At 42.2% G+C, this 20,526-nt stretch overlaps 2 protein-coding genes across 8 annotated transcripts; both read right to left on the reverse strand.

Annotated features, from left to right (window-relative positions):
- Positions 1–3,821: 3,821 nt before the first annotated feature.
- On the reverse strand, positions 3,822–9,419 carry ethe1 (ETHE1 persulfide dioxygenase). Its single transcript, XM_086217098.1, has 7 exons — positions 8,921–9,419; positions 7,606–7,750; positions 7,004–7,152; positions 5,500–5,629; positions 5,298–5,387; positions 4,596–4,712; positions 3,822–4,423 (listed from the first exon to the last, which is right to left on the reverse strand). The coding sequence occupies exons 1-7, from the start codon at positions 9,128–9,130 to the stop codon at positions 4,377–4,379; spliced, it is 888 nt and encodes a 295-aa protein (XP_086073224.1). The 5' UTR covers positions 9,131–9,419; the 3' UTR covers positions 3,822–4,376.
- A 323-nt stretch (positions 9,420–9,742) lies between these two features.
- On the reverse strand, positions 9,743–16,378 carry LOC147252985 (tryptase-2). Of its 7 annotated transcripts, none has more exons than XM_086217953.1 (10): positions 16,103–16,378; positions 15,881–15,987; positions 13,410–13,505; positions 12,834–12,968; positions 12,435–12,600; positions 11,939–12,117; positions 11,455–11,550; positions 10,587–10,729; positions 10,305–10,460; positions 9,743–9,916 (listed from the first exon to the last, which is right to left on the reverse strand). In XM_086217953.1, exons 2-10 carry the CDS (start codon positions 15,912–15,914, stop codon positions 9,851–9,853), a joined length of 1,071 nt encoding a protein of 356 aa, XP_086074079.1. In that variant the 5' UTR covers positions 15,915–15,987; positions 16,103–16,378; the 3' UTR covers positions 9,743–9,850. The 7 variants fall into 7 exon arrangements, with proteins under 7 accessions (XP_086074079.1, XP_086074075.1, XP_086074076.1 ...); XM_086217949.1 differs by lacking the exons at positions 15,881–15,987; positions 16,103–16,378 and adding exons at positions 13,750–13,800; positions 14,915–15,182; XM_086217950.1 differs by lacking the exons at positions 15,881–15,987; positions 16,103–16,378 and adding exons at positions 13,750–13,800; positions 14,003–14,457.
- Positions 16,379–20,526: the final 4,148 nt, after the last annotated feature.

The following is a 20,526-nucleotide window of genomic DNA, read 5'->3' on the forward strand; positions in this document are numbered from 1 at the left end:
TAAGTGCATTAAAAATACATAATTACTGAATTAAACTCTTTAAAATTCCACCTACCCCTTCTGCCTCTCTGAAAATTTCACATGAAGAGGCGGTTTACAGAGGTCAACAGGGGCCAGAAGAGGTGGTTTAGAGGGGGTCAACGGGGGCCAGTGACACTGACCTTGGACCCCCATGTGCTCCACATGGAGAATTTTACAATAAAAATAAATAAATAAATTTGGCTTTTGCTTTTTGTAAAAGAGCTGACATGAAAGGCAGAAAAAAAAATGTGTGGCTTAGCATTCCGGTGGGATCCCTTAGAGCGGTACACCACTACTGGCTACTGAAATACTGAGTATGTAAAAATGAACTAATCGTTGTATTTTTATGTTGCTTTGTTGTGAACTATCACTGTAGACAGAAATCTTTTTTTTTTAGTCGGGTCCAATGTGCTCCTCTGGCAGAATCGCTCCTTCATGCTGTTTAGACCCTCACAACACTTGTATATTGAGAGTAATTAATTGCCCCAAAAATATATATACACAAACAAACCAATTTAACTAAAATAAAGCATTATTAATATTATTTTGATAACTCCTTACCAACCACACATTAAAAGTAATGAGGAATTCTGATCCTGCACCACATTTGACCCAAATTAAACAAACAAACTTTCACTGGTAATCAGAACAGGGCGGCACGGTGGTGCAGTGGTCAGCACCGTCGCCTCACAGCAAGAAGGTTCTGGGTTCGAGCACGGGATCTTTCTGTGTGGAGTCTCCATGTTCTCCCTGTTCCTGTGTGGGTTCTCTCTGGTACTCCAGCTTCCTCCCACAGTCCAAAGACATCAAGAGGGGACGAGGCTGATGGATACTCTAAATTGACCGTAGGTGTGGCTGTGAGTGTGAATGGTTGTCTGTCTCTATGTGTTGGCCCTGTGACCTGTCCAGGCTGTACCGCAAGCCGCTGGGATAGGCGCCAGCCCCCCCCCCCCCCCCCGCGAGAAAAAGGATGGATTGTAATCAAAACATTTTTCAAACATCACAAAAGAATCCAGGGGGAATAACTGCAGGAAACTGAACCACTGCATCATCTCCCACTCCAGTTTGTGTTTCTGTCACAAACAAACGACAAAAAATGCACGAGAGCGACGCCTTTAAAATTTAAATCTGAAGAGAAATCATGAAGATAGAGATTAAAAACAACAACACAAAGCAATGCACTGACTGTCACAGCAGCGCACTTCAAACTATTTTTTAATCCCACGATTTTACTGATTGAGAATGGACCTAACAAAGTGATCCGACGCTTTAATACAACCACAACCACACTGTAAGTCCCCAGGGGAGTCTTATATTGATCCCAGTAGAGATTAAAATACCATAAAGTATTAGACACTGTAAAGTTAGCAGTGAGAACAACAGCACTGTAAATTCCTCAAGATGTCAGCGATACCTAAAGGCATTCGGGAATTAAAAAAAATATATATATATATTGTTGGCATTTTAAGTACTCTCTTTAAGGCCTGCTGGGTGTAATCTGCTCTCCTCGGAGGGCTTTACCGCCCTGGCCTCTTTACAGCTCCCTCTGAATGAGCTGATAGTGTAATAGATTCTTTCCAGTGACATGTGGCCGGTGTGAGAGAGAATGGGCAGCAGGTTCGTGGTGGCACAGTGTAAGTAGGTAGAGGGAGATACTGAAAGAGAGCTGGCAGATGGGGTGAGGCAAAACCGAGTGAGAGGACAGCTGGCTAACTACACTTCCCAGTGGCAAAAAGGGATTAAGAGAAAAGAAGTATTTTAAGGGAGTGTCACTGAAGCAACATATCTTCAGCTAGACTGCTTCAATGGTCACACGCCCCGTTTCGAGAGAGAAGTAGACTAGGAGAGGCGGAGGGGCGTCCTGTAATGTTGTTTGTCTGGTGTGCTGACAGGGACAGCTGCTCCATGGTGTGTTTGTGTGGGACGACAGAGTTACCTTGCGCCCACGGACAACGCCGGCCAACTTTATGTTATATTGTCAGACGAGCCTTGCTCCCGTGCATCTATGGAGGAGTTCAGATTATGAGACTGTAATGACAAAATCAGATAACTATAAGAACGCAGCTGAAAGTCTCATGTTTCAATATGTCGTTAAACATTTTCTGCCCTGATACCGATTCTTACTCTTCATAGACGCTAATGTCAATATTGTAATGCATCATAAAGTCGCTTACCTCTTCACAAATATATACAGTATCACGTGAGTGCACCTCACTGGTGTCGAAGCATTCGCATCTCTTACTTCATTCAGAAGGAGTATGACTAAAATACAAAAGTACTCAATCACAAACTGAACAATCAGCAGCTTACTTGAGAATAAAAGCAGGTGTTGTCACTAAACTAAACCATCCAAACTGAAAGCACTTTCAACGAAAGTACATCAAAACTTTACACACATCGGGGCTCACTCGTGAAAGTTTCTCACCCATTTTTTTTTTTCTTACACACTACAAGACTTTTTTTTTTTTTTAATCTCACAGGCAGCAAAGCCTGATGGTTATTTGTAAGTACTCGCTAACAGCATCTTTTGTGTAGCTCTTGTAGTTCTTTGCCAGCCTGGGTGACCGCCAGCTTTAAGAGGTACACGGTCTCAGGAGCAAAGAGTTACAAATGGCCACCAGGCGTTGCTCCCTGTCTGTACCACTAAATCGAGGGCTTTGAAAAAAGCTCCACACTGTGTTAAGAACAAATTTGAGAGCTTGCTTGAAAGTTTGGCTTCGATATTAAAAAAAAAAAAAAAAAAAAAAAGTATGAATGTGACATTGAATAGGAATGAAAGTTCCACGACGCTGATGGAAGAAAACACCATAATCTGGTCGATGGGTTTAGTATCAGGCCTGGTACGGATTCATTCATCCCCTATTATCCACATTAAAGTCCGCTGCTGTCAAACATAAAATTCATTAAACCCAGTCAACATTCTGGGACCAGGTTTCCAGGTTAATGTGAGTTCAAGAAGGGGTAATAAAACAGAAAATCCTCAAAATATCAGCCGCTAATGGAGCGTTTCAGTGTTGAACACGGGGCAGACGTTCAGAGGGACTGCTCGTTATTCGTCCTGCACCGTCATCCAGAATACTATCACATGCGCGAGTCGCTCTAGCAGAGGTATGCGGCTGAGTCAGAGGCCAGCACTCCCAAACAAACCCGTCATACTGGCAGTACTGGTGAGCCGTGATGCTGACTGAGAGCGCAGCGTAAAGGACATCTGGAGGTGCAGAAGCAGACTTCACTCTGTTGATATCTGGCATGGATGCTTCACATCAGATCTCTTTGTGGTAACACAACACTGTCAAGACTTCCTGAGGGGATGAGAACATATGGCGATGACATGTTTTCAACTATTGCGATGGAAATTTGGCCGTCAGTGAATCTGAATGCAAATAGAGGAGTTCCATTTTCCTGTTATGCAAAAAGCCAATGGCTGGCAGTGGTCTGAGCGCTGTCTGCGAGCGTGAGGCCTGCCAAGAGGAGTCCAGAGTCACTGGAAAGGCCATGTGGAGGAACTCAATTGTCCAAGTTCAGCATTCATGAATACTAAACTGAAGTGTGAATGACCTTTTTTTCTTCTTCTTCTTTTTTTTTTCATTTTTCTCTTCAAATCAATGTTAAAGTGCAGCAGCAGAGACAGAGAGGATGGTATGAACATGTTTAACATCAACATTGCTGCGAGGGCTCAAAACATCATAGATATTTAGATGATATCATCCATCCAAAACACGTTTCTGTATTTCATACTTCAGACATACTGAAAAACACGTTAAAATTGAAAATTTGATGTTTTTTTTTTATTTCAAAAACATCCCCCCCCCCAAAAAAGCCCTTAATCATACATTCCCTGCAATGTTCCCTCTCCACAAGTTTTATGACTAATTAAAGCTGCCAATATTCATGGCAGCCAGACAGTATCCGTTGTCGTGCAAAGCCACGTTTATATTGACATCTATGAAATCTGCTAAATCAAAGATATTACAACATATCCTGAAGACACCCCCACTAACACACACACACAAATAATCATGTGTTGTCCAAATCACTCCGATACAGATCTATTAATGACAAACATAACTGTGAAAGCTGATAAACCTGCATCCTAATAAAGAAGCTTAATATTTCGATTTCATCAAAATACAGGCACAGATATTCAGCAGTCTTTTCAAAGGGAAGTGGTTGCATTTTGATTTTAAGCATGATCACATTGCCGTCAGTGGCTTCCTTCCACAAGATTATCTGCTGTTCAGATATATACACATTTTAAATGTACACGCAACATAAACTGGTTAGATGTTGTGTTTAACCCTGCTTGGATAAATTTGAATTTTTTTCTAATCAAAGCCCTCCCTTTCAAAGTACATTCAAACTTGATGTAGTCCACAAACAAGATTAGCAGGCACTGCAATATCTGCAAAAGAAGGAGAAAAACAAAGTTTTCAGGGAGGTAACAAGCAAGAAATTTCAATTATCTGCACGTGAAACTGTTTCAAAGCTTTGAATACAGTTTAGCACAGGAATTAAGAGTCAAGTTTGTTAACAGAGCGCTGATGGTGGTTCGACTACGTCTGATGTTGGAGTACCTATTTTAGACGGCTTTTGTAGATTGAGATTATTCATGATGTCCACAAACTCCTCCTGGCTCTTGGTCAAGCGTGGGTTAAACTTGCGCTCTTCACCCACCGTAGACACCGTCTGACCTGATGGACAGAGAGCGATTCAGACTAATATATCATCTCTGGCAGGCGTAGACTTCACCTTCGTCAGGTGTTGAACCTTGATAATCAATCAAAGCAAATATTAGTTACAGGAATTGCAGAGCGATCACATGGTTCTCGCAGGCACGGAAACACTAACACATTTGATCTAACAGTATAATTGGCGTCAAACTTTTTTTCAAAGTATTTCAAATTGAACTTGAAGAAAAAGCTGAAATGAAAAGATTAGAATTAAATCCAAGCAACCAATCGTATGAATCGGATCTTGGGTGCAGTTAAAAAAGGACCAGCTCAATTTAAAAGATTGATTTTAAACCCTGCAATTCGATCTTGATATTTTAACTATAAGCTGAATGAAAATCCAACGATCAAACCATAATTTTCAACGCTCACAACTTTCACAGTTGTAGACATGGAATTATTTGCAACAGAATAAAGCTCTCCTGATGCTTTAAATCTGTCTTTTTTCATGACCAGTTTAAAATCAGTGAATCTCCAAGTGGTGACATAAGATGTGTGTGTGTGTGTGTGTGTGTGTGTGTGTGTGTGTGTGTGTTTTCAGCCAACCTAGGTAGTCGTGTGCTGGGTAGATGAGGCACTGGTCAGGCAGGGTAAAGATCTTCTGATGAACTGAGTTGTAGAGCCTTTTTGAACAGCCTGATACAGAGAGATTTTACAGTAATTATACAGTCAAGTAGATGCAATACTGCCCTCTAGTGTTCAAATGTGAGAAGACGATTAAATCAAAAGGTAAGACCGTTTCGTCTACCCTGCTGGAAGTCTGTCCTGCCACAGCCTCTGATGAGCAAGGCATCCCCGGTGAAAGCCATGCCCCGGTCCGCGGTCACCAGTGTCACACACCCATCAGTGTGACCCGGCGTCTCTCTCACGGTCAAATACTGAAGCGGAATCAGAATAAAGTCACAGTAAGGAATGTTAAAGATATCATAGGAAGCTATTCAAAGTCAAATAAATGGAAACTCAGTTTTAACAATATCAGCATGACAAGTCAAGTCTATTATATTATATGATCTATACTCCAGAAACTGGGCTCAGCAAAAACAGAATTTATTAACTCTGAACTTAGGAAAGAAAGAACGAGAGAGAGAGAGAGAGAGAGAGAACTTCAACTCTGTGTCATTTACCATTTTTAATTCTTTCACTCCACATTAAATCAAACTGTATTGGATAGCAGAGTTTGACAGTCAGAATAGAGGAGTATCTCAGTACACCACTGAGTCCCTGAATGCTGTTGAGAGTAGACAAGTAGACGTCTAAACATTTTAAAGCTACCGCATTTTTAACTGTGATGCCTTTTCAAGTGTAAATCACCACACAAGTTATTTCTGGATCCGATTGGGAGATTAAAATCATGCAACTATGTGCACATCTTCAGTTAGTCTTTTGTGTTTTTTCACTGTCGTGCAGCTGCCGTTTTTTTTTTCTTTTTTCCCCATTCCGTGTCAGCTGTAGCCTCGACAGCTGAGTCATCATCCATTACATAACATTTAACTCTGTTTAATGATGAATTAATGCCCAATGAGGATTAAAACTCCGTTGTGTTGATTTATGGATGCGTTTCCCTACTGTGAGTGTAGGGATAAATGTGCTCTGTCTTGTGGATACGTGTTGCCAGAGCTCCATTCATGATGTCTTTGTACATTCAGCATGCATGAGCTTAACCCTGACTGAACTTGGACTCAATTGAATGAAGTCAGATCGGCTGTTCTGGAACTGAAAACACTGAGTAAGTTCCCGCAGGTTCTCTCAACTCTACGTTTAGGGTTAACAACAGACTTTCTAGAACACCCTGCTTACATCTTGACACACCGATAAATCCAGGCCAAAACACGTTTAACCCTCTGCCAAAATGTGGATTAATTCTCTGTTGAGCATCATTTTCTCATCACTTACTATCACTTTTGTTATCAGTCACGTGGGTGTGGTTTGACATAAGGCAGGGGTCATAAAAAGGGTGCCTATTGACATTTTTAGTTGACTATTATGCTGTACTTATTTGCAGTGCAACAACTGCTTGCCAGGCCTAATATTTACTAGCAAAGTTAGCATTTTAGCAGCTTTTTTCATTAGTGGTAGTTGCGAGGGCTGAACAATGTTGCTAAAATGTATCAGAACTGCAACATAAACAGGTGCAACATCTAAACTTCCGGAAGTAAAACGATGCAAAGGGCAAAGCATGACCGTACAGCCCCAGACATCACCACCACATATGATTTGGGGTGATGTACTACCTACACATCTGCTCAACTTACGTGTTTTCCAAAGGTGATCTTGTCTCCCTCTGACAGGAGAATGTCTGCAGAAGCACCACTGAATTTAGAGATGGCGCTTTTCAGTCCTACCAACCGTTTCTTCATCAGCCCCGTGCTTGTGATGTGGTCCGCATGGCAGTGGGTGTTCACTGTCGGGAGAGGACGGATTATCGTGACAATTAAGTACAATGACTCTAAAGAAAAACTTAAAAAAGTTTTCTAATCTAATAAACCAGAGTCATGTAGTCCAGCGGATTAGTAGGGATGCTGCTACTTCCCTGTAAGTGCTGATTAACTTTACCAACAGAAAATCAATTCTGCAGTACTCAGGAACACAAGCTTAAGGGCTGCTATTGGAACATTTCTTACATCGTTAATGTGTCCTGAGCAGAGTTAGCCCAAACTTTTAAGGAACAACAAAATTCCATTCAGCAGAATGTAGCAGTAATTGGGCCAACCAACTAACCACATTATAATCTCCTGGCTGCTGGGGTGTCGGCATGGAAACGCATTCGAGTTTTCTACTGGCTAATAAGTTTGACCGCACTTTCTAATTGTTTAAAGTTATAGAGTGTGACTCAGCCTGTTAGTGTGCAACCTGCCTGCCACTTTTAGATTGAGCCCAAGTTCATTGATGAGCTTCAGGTCCCGGTCGATGGTCTCTAGAACTGGATCGATGAGGACAGCCTCCTTGGTCTCTGTGTCTGCTAGCAGGTAGGTGTAGGTGCTGCTCCCAGTTTCAAACAGCTTGACAAAAAACATTTACAGGAGTGACTCAGCAATAAATACACCATGGCAACAGGCGGTAATGATGCACGTCGTCCCTCTCCCTGAAAACGTGTTTGAATACGTGAGAGACGGACAGATTGGAGATTAATATTGCCAGACTTGAACTGTGTATTCTACTAGCTTGCCTGACAGCTGCTACACTGAAGGTGCTGTGACAGAAACCTCCTGTCACCAATGGACACTATAAACTACATTATTATACCTTTAACATTTGTTTTTAGTGGTATTTTAAGTCAGGATTGAATACGCATGTTATTTTATGATGAAATTCAATCTTTTTATAGGTCTTTAACCTCAAAAAAATGTCACGCTTTGAATTGTGTTGTCATTTCAATGTATATATTTGACCATTACCCTGCAGTTTTTATCCATTTGTTTTGGTTTAACTAAAAGGGAAAAGAAAACCCCTCTGGGTTTAACTGAAGTTAAACTGCAGTCTCTTGGCAGGAGAATCTGAAGAGGAATTATGGCAGGAAATGTCAAAACTAACATACAGTTACAGTGGAATAAATGAAAAATTACGTTATACTGAATAAACATTGCATCACACCACTTTTTGACTTATGGCCACAGGACTTGTTAATTTTCAGCCATTGTTTCAATTGGTATTTAAAACAAAAAAGAAGCAATTTAGCAAGTAGCAACACAGGTAAGCAACGTCTGCTGGTACCAGTGTTGCAAGTGTTGGCAGCTGTGACAGAGACAGACAGGCTAAAGGAAGCCTGTCCTGGACGACACGGTTGATTTTAATGCATCAAAACGGGAAATTTGACAGTCACAGTAGAAATGCATAAGTTCAAACCTTCCCCTGTGAGAGAACCGGTGCAAGTCCGACCTGTCACTGGCTTCTCATAGCGAGGTTACCTCCCTCTCCACGGTGATATTTGCTCATTTATCCGTTTTACAACATCGTAGCAAACACGGGGGAACCCGAGCGAACCCCGTCATGTGTTTATCTTTCATTTTGACCGGTGTAAGCTGGTCTGTGTGGATCCTACACGTTCATAAAGATAACGGCTAATGCTGCCTAGCTAACTTCCTGATAAATATTTACAAAATACTTCTCCTGACTCTGGTGCCGTCAGTGACACTGAGTACCGTTAAATGGGCAGTAAGAGCGGGAGTTACCTGTCTGAACAGAAGCCCCTCCGTCTGCGCCATCCTGGAGCAGTAGAACCGGGTCGAAGCTAGTAGCGGGGCGACGTTACTACTTAAGCCGGGACAGGCGCGTCTGTCCCGCCCTGCTGTGCTGCTCGAGCCCCCGGCGTTTGCTCTGAGACGAAGCGTGAGAGGCAGACCCCGTTGAACCGGCCTCACTTTATTAACTAACGAGCACATTGTCGGCCACTTAGATAGCCTGAAAGCACAGTTATAAGAGGCGGGACGAACGTCTGTTATTGATGATCAACCGACGCATGAAGGCGCCTGAGGAGGCTGCTGTCCGGGCAGTGCGCGTCCGAGGCGAAGAAGAAATCCCGCAAATCTGTCTCAGGACTTTAAAAAAAAAAAAAAAAACAATGTTACACTCCAACCTGAGATGAACTCGGTAACAGCACACACACACACACACTATCTGTGTTACTGAGTAACAGGTGGGTGGGTCCTCGAGGTCAACCTCCTCCACGGCAGTGTGCCATTTTACTGTCTACGTGACTTGGGGCTTATCTGATCACTCCCAAGATAAAGCAAACAGTTTAACCACTCACATTGAAACAATAGAAAGTGCAAAGATCAATGCCTCTGTTAAAAATAAAATAATATTTTTTGTATATTTTTTTTGAGAAAAATGTGAAATGAAAATTCTATAATGTGTGTAAAATAAAGGAAGATGTTAAACGTACTGCTACTGTGTTTTGATGTAAAATTTATGTTCCTCTCCACAAATGTTTCAAGGTTTAAAGGTTGGATGTGGACAGTAATAAGCCAGTTTTTGGCCTTTATATCAGCCATGTTGTTTTATTCAGCAGGTTAGATTTTGACCTGACTCATATCGTAGTATTTTGGTTTATTTTATAACCAACAACACAAAATAAATGTGATGTACAGCTTTGTGGTCAATTAGGCGTCAGGTGATGAAGAGGTGTCGGTAATGGCTGTAGTCGTCTCTTCCTCTGGTTTTTCTTGCTGCAGAAATTTAAAAAAAAAGGAACATCAACGTGAAATTTCAATTGTAGAATTGTAAATTTGCATTTGAAACGCTCAAAAAGGGAGACATATTTTTAAATGAAGAGTATGCCTAGAGTTCTGCAAAAACAGTAGGGTTGCTAATATGCATTTAGTCTTGTAGCTGTGAAAAGTAACTGCAACAAGTGTGAATCTCTTTTGCTTTAACATAATATATTACAATTTATTTCACATCTCGGTAGTATGAACCTAAAAGACAAAATTCTTCACTTTTGTTTAATAATTTTGTTTATAAGACAAGCACAACAGTTACTTGGGAAATCGATTCGTTTTGTCTGGGAGAGCAAAATTATCGGTTAGTTGTTCAAAGTATCCCTTTTTGCAGTACCTTGATATATTGCTCAACCCAGTGGATCAGTTGGGTAAGTCTGCTGTAGACGCCGGGTTTATTGGGTCGTCCGCAGCCTTCGCCCCAGCTCACGACGCCTGCCAGCCTCCAGTTGCCACTGGCTGTCTCACACACCAGGGGCCCGCCACTGTCTCCCTGAAAAAACACAACCGAATTATTTAGGGGAGAGATGTTTTGGACAGTTTGGGAAACTGATGCAAATTTGATGTGGTGGTGTATTGTAAAGTAGTATTTATTCTCAGGCGGTGTGTGGGTGTACACCTGGCAGGAATCCACTCCTCCATCCAGGCTGCCAGCGCAAATCATCCGAGGAGTGAGATGCAGGCCGTAGACTCTCGGGTGGGAGCAGGCCGACTGAGCTATAACCCTGACCTTGGCCTGTCTTAGTTCATTCGACACAAAACCTGATGATAGAAAGCCAAAGGCAAGATTGCTGTACATGAGTCAGGGGAAGGTGAATTAAAAAAAAGACAACAAATTTTGTCTGAAACTCAAAATCTAAAATAATGCAGCATCTTTCGGAGCCATGTATGTAGAGTACGATGCCATCACGGTGGCAAAGAATGTCAGGGAAGATTTCATGTTTCATCGTCATTTAGTTTTGATTATTGAAATGAATATTAAATAACATTTTAATGGTTTTGCTCCCTCTTAGCTACCACTCTTCCCATCATAGAAGGACCCAGTATCTGTAATACAGGGTCTTGGTTGCCTTGTTACCATGAAATCTCTGGAACTCCCTTGAAAGAATTTCTCAGAATTTGCTGCAAACATCCACTGTAATTCGAGGAACTGAAAAAAAATAATTGTTTTTTTTAGGTCAAAGGTCAAGGTAACTGGTTCGAAACACATTATAGAGGAATACAGCTAGGATTTTTAAAGTTTCCTTTACTGATATAATTTTTTACTTGCTTTGTGTGCTGTATTAAATTGTTGGCAAAAGCAAAGTCCTTAACTTGAGGGTAAGAAGCAGATGATTCCTGTAGGATTCTTCCATATCCCACTGAAGGAGGGAGTTATTATTGTTGACAAGAACAAAAAAGAAACTGTGATGGAGGAAGGACTTGCGCTAAAGATGTTGTTGGGTGTAAGAATCGTAACCAGTGAGGTGTGAGTCGGTGTCACACACCTCCTTCCTGAACATATCCCCAGCCTGTGATCCAACACGAGGCTCCAGGAGGGAAGGAGTCATGTGGCCTGGGTAAACATACTGGTCGCACCCTGCCTACAAGCAGCACACAGCAATCAGATGAAAACATTTGGATGCAGTGCAACCAAGACGTGACGTTACCATGACACAACACTCGCAACTTGTCCCATCCGAAGTTCTCGACATGCTTTTTTTTGCCAATTTGTTGTTGTTTTTTTTGTTAAGTTCAGTATGTCATGTGAGGTAGGTGGGCAGGTATACTGTAGATCATACTGGGTTTTCAAAAATCGCTTACAAATGAAGGGGATCAGGTTATTGAGAGTCTTTGGGCTCAGACTTCGCCCCCCCCCCCCCCCCCTACAAGTTCATCCTGTCCATAGAGCGGATAAAGTGATGTAGATTTTAGCTTCGCACTGCCAAAACAGTTGGGTGGGGGGGGGGGGGGGGGGGTAACTCTGTTTACCTTCCATGTCTATGTCAGTGATTGTGCGCAGCAGGCCAAGGTCGTAGTCGTTGTTGTGTTTGTTATAGCGAGGATGGTAGAAGACCTGCAGGGCTCGGTAGCTTTTCCCCAGGGAACTATCTGCGATGTTGACTGTGTCTACCACCACCAGCCAGTCAGCCACTTCCAGCATGTTATTCCTGCAGAGACATGGGAGTGGGACCGAGATGCTCAAGTTGCCTCAGTCAGCAGGTCCTCATCTATATCTACTGTGTCTACATCTATGATGCCGATGCCCCCTTCTCCCGGCTAGTGACCTACTAACCAGATCAGACTATGGAGTTACTCAGACTTGATCCAGTCTCTGCTGTCTTGATTACAGCCTTCGACTGGAAACTGTTGGTATGCAGATACAATGACTGGCTGTAACCGGAGTCCTCTGACTTTACTACACTCCGTTTACCCTCCTAACTAATGAACCATCTGCTTTAGTTTCATCTCCATGTTCACTTCTTACTCAACAAAGCAGTGAGCAGCAGTGATGACCCAGCGTGGAGAGATGATTGCAGCTCCACAAACATGTCTCCCTCTCCAGTGCATGCTGGCCTGCCAGCCCCACTTGTCTGAGGTCACTAACTTCCCGCCAACGATGCGCCGACCATCACTGGCCAGAACTGGGCAGTCTGGATATGGAGAGATGATAAAGAAGGGATGTATGCTGAGTGAAAAGAAATAACACTATAATAAAAGAATAGTAGAGGTGCAGTAGCCGTTTGAGCGCTTATAGTAGTATGGTAAGACGACAAAGTAACAGTTATTGAACATACATTTACCATCTTCTCTCAGAGATACACCAGCAGACTGGCATTAATAATAATATTCTATGAAAGTATTTGTAGTATTATTTATCATTTACCTCCAGTAATGTTCACTGTGTGGTTGTCCGGGTTCTTGGATAGGAAAGGCAGGTCAGTTGGGACACTGCAGTTCCTCATCCCACCACAGAGAGGCAACGATTCTTCTACCTCAGATGGAAATAACAGGAACTTGACTAAGTAAAGACAAGACCAAAAAAACTGTGAGATGAGGTAACGCAGTCTTGAAGCCTGAAACGCCCCACAACTACGAGACAGAAACCCTAATGTTTGATCTCCACCTTCACTTCAAGTGAATGTTGATCGGGATGACATTCAGAGGAAAAACTTGATAAAGGACATTAACTGACTACTTGGAATCAAGTTAGACTTTCTCCTATTTCAATTTCTAGTTCGTCCACATTATACTACTAATTTAATCATTCTCTGCGAATGACTCCATTTGTACAGAGCACAAATCGCTATCAGCAGCTTCTCTGTCAAACTGAGGACCAAAGCAAATAAAATGAAAATGAGTATTCAAATGAATTACATTGAATATAAAATGTATTCACCAGTGATGGCATCAAATGTGTTTACACATTAACTGAGACAGCTGATGGAGGCGGGTTGGTCACCTAAGAGAGCAGAGGTGATGACCAGTTTGATGATGACGACGAGGAAGAGCACGATCAGCAACACGTCTCGCGATGAACGGGCTTGAGACTCTGGATCTAAACATGAACACAGGAGACATTTATTAATACAGAGCTTTTAAATGCCAGCATGAGTTGGCCTTTTGGAAAAAAAAAAAGGAATTTAGGCCAATTTAAGGATGAATCTTTTGTCTCGTACACTGACATAGCAACAAATACACCGAATAAAATCCACTGAAACTTGAGGAAACTTGATATGCTTGATGGACAGTCAGCTGAGGTCGACGAGCGGCGTTTCTACCTGGAACCTCTCAGTACTTACCTTTTATAAAAGCACACCAGCGTGTCTTTTCCAGCAGCTGTAATACCGACACTGAAATTGGGGTGTAAATGTTACGATGAGTGGATTGCAAACTTCGGGAGTAAATTTATGCTCTTCCACTTAAAATACCCTTCCACAGGAGGTACTTTATGACTGTGGGCTACCGCAACATATTTCACACTGAAATATGTGATGAAAACTACTCAGTAAACGAAGAAGCTGGACATGACTGGGTTTGTCCTCTACTTCATACCTGCAGCTGAGACACGGGGTAAAGGTGAGTCAATCCAAAGCATATTCTCTAAAAAACCGTGAAGATTTGACCAGCTCAAGTCCGGATTGCGATATGTTACATGACACTTTGCTTGACCGAACTATTTGGTGCCATCTTCATTTTATAAATAGAATGTTCTGCCGTCCGTCTGCAACTGTGCCAAAAGCTTGTCTCCCAACGCCATTCGTTATCAAACTCTTCTCATGGTTGATGTGATAGAAGTAAAAATCACCACTAAAGAGATGGATGATGTGGTTGAGAGGATAATTAATACTCTAGGTTCCAGAATAAACCTCGGGGAATGATGAAATGTTCACAGTAACCGAGTTTTATTTTCTTTGCTGTTTGCTTGATATGATATGACGCAATCAGATCGAGCGTGGTGTGAGAAATTACTCATTAGAATCCAAGCCCATTTAAAGATATCCAATTGTATGAAAAGGCACTTGGCGGAACAGCAATAAAAAGAGATTGTACTCAGTCTCTGTCCCACATTATGACGCTATTAGCGAGGCAGCAAACAGCAGCCTCAGCACTGTGGTAGAGAAACTCTGAGCTGATAAAACTGCTATTCAGGAGTTTGGACCAAAAGGAGGGTCAGGAACATATAGATGTTATTTTGTAGAAGTGATGGAGGGAGGAAGGAGAGGCTGGAAAGAAAGTAAGGAGTGTGTAACGAAGGCAGTGCCTTTCATTTGCCTGGCAGGATGCCTCGCCTGTGAAATGAAGCCTGGGTATGAAACATCCATTATGATGGAGCAGAGATGTCCTGGACACCTCGACGAGCTAACGAGCCAGATAATTAGATTGTTAAATAGTGGGTGTTGAATGAAGTTGTAGACCAGGTTTTTGCTGTTTATTATAGTGATTAAAGACCGAATATTTCATTACTTGAAAGTATAGGCTGGGAACAGGATGTACCGTCCTGTTGATCCATCAGAAAAAAATAAATGCTCTCAAATCCTCAACTCAAATTATCAGATCCAGGATAAGAAGACCTCTTTACTAAGGGCTATGAGTACAAGCCACAAGGTGTGAAACTTAAAAAATGTTTAAAACAAAATGTAAAAAATTGAATTCTAATCAAAGAAACATGCTGCTTTTTGGAGAATATCCCTTGTTGCTCTCCTCCCTCAAGCCAGACAAGCTAATACCCTCTTCCCCTTTGTGTGTGTGTGTGTGTGTGTGTGTGTGTGTGTGTGTGTGTGTGTGTGTGTGTAAAACGGAGTTTTGTTGTCTGTTGTTATTTCCGCTTGCCCCAATCACCTTTCAGTTTGTACCTGTATCGGGAATTTCCATTGGTTGTTGGGCCTTTCCTCGGTTCAATTCTGGCTGTGACGCTGGCACAGTGCTAGTATGAGAGGACTGAGCCAACGGTGGCTAACTTTTCTACAGAGCCGTGCCTTAAATTGCTGTAACTACGTGTCTGACCGGTGGATTTTCATGCTGTATTCAGGCAATAAACATCCGGTGTAAAAGTCGAGGAGCGTCTGTCCATATCTCACACAGCACAACGCAGACTGAAGGAGGCTGAACAACAGTTCAGCATGTGCATAAGGGAGCAGAGTGTGGCTGACCGTTAGCTTAGCACGACGGTAGTGGGTGGGAAGGGTTAGCATACAAGAGCCATCGCCTAGATCAAGTTTAGGACATCAGTTTGTCCTGACGTAATCCTCCTCATCCTCCCTTGCAAAGGCAGTCATGACTGTTAGTAGCAGTTGCTCTTCTGGTCATCAACAAACGTTGAGTTTTGTTGGCTAAAGTTACATTTGGGCCTTTGAGGTGCTGCACCAAATCATAGTTTTGTCTCAGGGTGACTAAATTGACTAACAACTACACCTTGAATAATTTCCATACCTGGCTCATTGTCAGGGAGGTCTTTGGGTAGCATGAGACCAATGGATCCCACCTCTAGTGGGCCTTCATCCGATGGCTTCCTCTGCTGAGAGTCTTGGGGGTTATTGCTAAAAGGAAGGGGCGAAGAGGTGCTTTTTTGATTGTCGGCCTCTGATGGACCGGATGAAGTCTTTGATAGTTCACCAGAAAACAAATGAAGCTCTGGGTACAAGTCTCCATTACCTGACGGTGTGTAGTAGGGAACGAGTGTGAGGACTGTAGAGGGCACAAGTGAGGATATGTTCAATACTTTATGATCAGTTGGACTTTGAAAAGATGTTGATGACCAGTGCTCCAGGGATGGATAGACTGATGCAGCAACTGGCAGCTCTTCATCAGACGTTCTGTTGCTGCCCGTCGGGACTTGCAAATCCATTTTATTGTATATTTGGGGTCGTTGCTCCCTGGGGGGATAGTGTAGAACTTGTGGATGCTCTTAAGAACATCTGCTGTATCTTAGACGTGGCTGAGGAGGGAGGAGAAAAACCCTGAAAAAGTCCTGCAGAAAAATACAAAGACGACAATAAACCATGAGCTTGGTATAAAGATCCTTTGAGATAGAGACATTTACAGTAGGTCAGAGTTAATGTGGCTTTTATTGCCTCGCTTCACTCAAAAAGAGCAGTGAAGAAGCATTTTTTTTTTTGGATAAATGTCAGATCGTCGTCATCACATCCCCCCCCAAGATGGGCAGATGGGTCATAACTATAAACAGTAAATACGACATTCATCTAGTGGCCATAACTGTGATCACCCAAAAGCAGGGAGTCGCACCATCAATAAAAGGAGAAATAAGTCCGTATATGGAGGTGGAGGGAGCGGTGGATGGATGGATTGGAAATGCAGGAGAGCCAGGCTCAAGGGGAGACGGTTGTTTTGACTGTCGCTGTGGTTTAATTCAGTTTTGCAGTTGTTTTGAGTTTCAGTCAGTCAAAACAGGGCTCACGTGAACCCAAACCCAGATCTTTTCATCATTCCAAGTGTTTTTGCGCCTGAACTTAACCAGGCCGTATTAAGAATGTGTCACATCAGAACAAACAACTCCTGGGTCGGAGGCAGGTTTGAACCAAGAGATTCTGATTTGCTGAAAAGAAGTGGAAAAAAAAAGATAACTCAATACATTCTGATACAAACTTGTTTTAAGAAAACACTGAAATATTCAGAAGTGCATAAACAAATATTTCTATCTATATTCTGTAAGGTGTTTTCACCTCTGCAGACACAATTTAGCATGGCAACAGGCCTCAGTTGTTTAGTTAATATATTAGATCCCCCATGTCTGCCTGCCATCTTTACATCTTATCACATTAGTCTACTCTTTCTGACACAAAACATTTTTCAAGAGTCCTCACCTTAATGTCAGATGCACAGATATGCATTTGTTGGCTTCATTTATATGCACAGGAATATTTATCCGAGTGTCTCCTCCACTGATAAAACCGTCTCCTTTCACAGGGGTAAAAAGCATCTCCGTTGCCCTGTCAGTGACAAGCCTGCGCTCGCTTGCTCTGGTGCATCTTTAATCCAAAGATGTCAGCTCTGCTATTGTGAATCCATCACCTTCAGCCAGCACAGGTTTGAGCAGTTTATAACCTCCCCTCTTGCAATTCTGCCACTGTCCTCAGGTACCGCTTAATCCTCTCATTGTGTCTTTGCCGCCTTCCTCCTTCAACTTCCAGTCTACTCTTCTTCCCTCTTCAACCTAATCTTTCTTCTATGGTCAAAACAGAGGAGGCTCAGGCGGCCGGGTCAGTAACAGATATGTGCACCCCTGTCATCGGGCGTCTATGAAATATTCATGGGGATAATTGTGAGCTTGGGTCAGAATTTAACAACAGAGGGTAATGCATACCACACCACTCCCACTCACAACAACGGGCTATAATGGAGGCACGCACACAGAGCGCAGGAGTTGAATTCCCCACAACTGCCAGATATGGTTGCAATGATTATTATGAATTTGAAAAGCCACATTTGTGTGAATGAGTCTGTGGAGTGTTTGCCCAGGTTTCCCAAGAGTATTTGGTTTTTCTGATCACGTTACTGCATCTGACAGCGCAAGGCGCTCCCGGTGACAGGAGCCCCGTGGTGGTGTAACTCAGCAGGAACTTTGAGTTTACCGGAGTTCGCGTCAAAGATCAAACACGCCGGAGGAGATGAGACGCATCACAAGCAGCCGGTATATCAGGTTGTCTTAAGATAAGAACAAACACGGTGGCGGTGAAATGGAAAAATATACATGGCAAAATCTACATGAACAAAAAGACACTTTTTGATTCAACAATTGCAGATTTTAAATATCTAATTTGAACATTTTACAGAACCAGACAGAAGCCGGCGTGACGCAGCACCAGAGCACCAAGGGTCTTCTTCTTTCACCAATTTAAGATGAATGAGACAAAACTAGGTCGTTTTTATGGAATCAAAAAAGGAGGCAATGAAAATATAATCCAGGTGAGGCGAAACAATAATCACTTTGAACAAATTTAAAACGAAAAAAAAAGGACAATAAGAGTACAATGTCTTTCAGAGATGTGACATATCATCAGTGGAGGACTACAAATAGCTGGTACACCAGTTGTGCTTGTGAGTTTAATGTCATATCCAAGGTTGTTGAGACAGAGTAACATGACAAGTCCATATGATAAAAAAAAAACAGCGCGATTACAAAACACTGATATTATTATATATAGTATATACATTCATCAAGACAAAGCATGAATACATTTACTTCAGGCTTAACTAATGTCAGCAGTCTATAGGAACTCAAGCTTTGGTTGGTGCTCACAAAGAACAAACGCAAAACTGAATAAAAATTAAGCAAAATTAAAGCTCGATCAAATCAAATTTCCTCTAACGCTACATTTGGCAGCTATTTTTCTACATTTAGCCTTAGTTCTCGGTAAAATGTCCTTGTTAGGTTTTTTTTTATATATATATAATAAATTCTGACGCTGTTTAGTTTTAGACAACAGTTCAGAACATTTTAGTCTTAATCTGAGAAAAATTTAGTTCAATCTGAGAAAATCATGACAATAGTACTCTCCTTTTGGTGATGAACCTTCATTTCTTTCTGGTGTCTGTGAGTTTTAATGTGTCGGTTAGTTTTTTGGGGGGGGGGTAGCTGATTTCGATCAAGTCAAAATTTCTTAATGAAAATGCATTATTTAGTACATTCATTCTACTTCCCCTTTAATCATTAAGTCAGTTTGATTTGATATGATTTTTGTTAATTTTATTTGACAAAGTCTGAAAAAGGGGGCTCGGTCGATGAACATTTTTTTGGTCCAGTTTTTGTTGGTGGATTTAACGCGTTGAACACTCTGCTTTCTTAGCCATGCTTCTACCTGCAAGCCAAAGGGAGAAAAAAAAATTTGGAAGAAAGAAATCATAACGAAATTTCTCAGTCTCTTGTGTAGCAGCAACCCAGCAATATTGTGGAGATGTTTCATTCATAGCTCTCCAAAAATATTCATTTTAGACAGGACAAATGCTCTGCCTGCCATCCCTTGGTAATTTTCTTTGAAAACATCTTTTTTTCCTCCTTTGCATGGTCAATATTCTGTTTTATAGCTGCCAAACTCTTCCCTTCGCCGCCTCTGCTATTTACTTCACCTCATCGCCGTCTACAATCCAACTTCACAAAATTCCCTGCACTTAGCCTGTCTGAGTGTTGCATGCTTGACATGGGCGAGGTGTTAAGAGCAGTGACCGCATGAGTGAATAAATGAAGCGTGCATATGTTATTTGCGCTTGTGCTGGTGTCAGAGTTCTTGTTTACTCCAATCAAGTTGACTGGCACCAGTCTGTACTCCTCACTCAGCTCTGCCGGCCTCTCGTCCCCGAGGTATCAGATTGCGGAGAAGAGACGAACCTCCAGTTCAGCTTCTCCACCGCAGCATTTGCATCCCATTGCATCTGTTTTATCCTGCACAGTGAAGCACATCAGTGGGATTTACTGACAGAGCTGCAGCGTTACTGTCAGGAAGCCGCCCGTCCCAGACAGTGAACCTCTCGTTGTGTCTGTCCTGTGACAGTCAAACCATCTGGCACTTGGGAGCTGTTCTTGTCTGATGTTGTTGAAAGCAAACGTCAGGATGAACATGCAGCCATGCAGCTCAAAGTTTACCCCATCTAACCGGCGCCCTCTAATGACTTCTCTTTCTTCACCTTCAATGAATACATCTGCAATGGACTTCATTTGGCCTGTTAACATTCTATGAATAAAAATGATTGGATTATTAGACATTTAGACAGGAAATATCTGCTATGTGTGGAGCTGATAACATGAATGATGGTTCCGCTCCATTCAAGTGTCCAAGGAAATCAGACTGGCGACGTTCTATACCAGGATAATGCCTTTGGACAAGTTTAATGGCGTTCATTTAGCTTTCATTGATGTTGTTAATTGCGCTAATGCTTTGGCATATCCAAATGTCTACTGTGATGGGACACTCTGACATTTTGGGAACACACATAATGACTCTCTAAGCACGAGTGGATTCATGCGTCCCTCATTTCTGTCTCGTAAATATGAAGCAGAAGCTAGCAAACAGTCGCAATGTCTCGTGAAGAAAAACGTACCCTTGCCTGTCTATTGATCCTCT

The sequence above is a fragment of the Aulostomus chinensis genome, chromosome 11 (assembly GCF_037954235.1).
Source record: "Aulostomus chinensis isolate RoL2024-O1b breed Wild chromosome 11, RoL_Achi_v1.0, whole genome shotgun sequence".
NCBI classification, from domain to species: domain Eukaryota; kingdom Metazoa; phylum Chordata; class Actinopteri; order Syngnathiformes; family Aulostomidae; genus Aulostomus; species Aulostomus chinensis.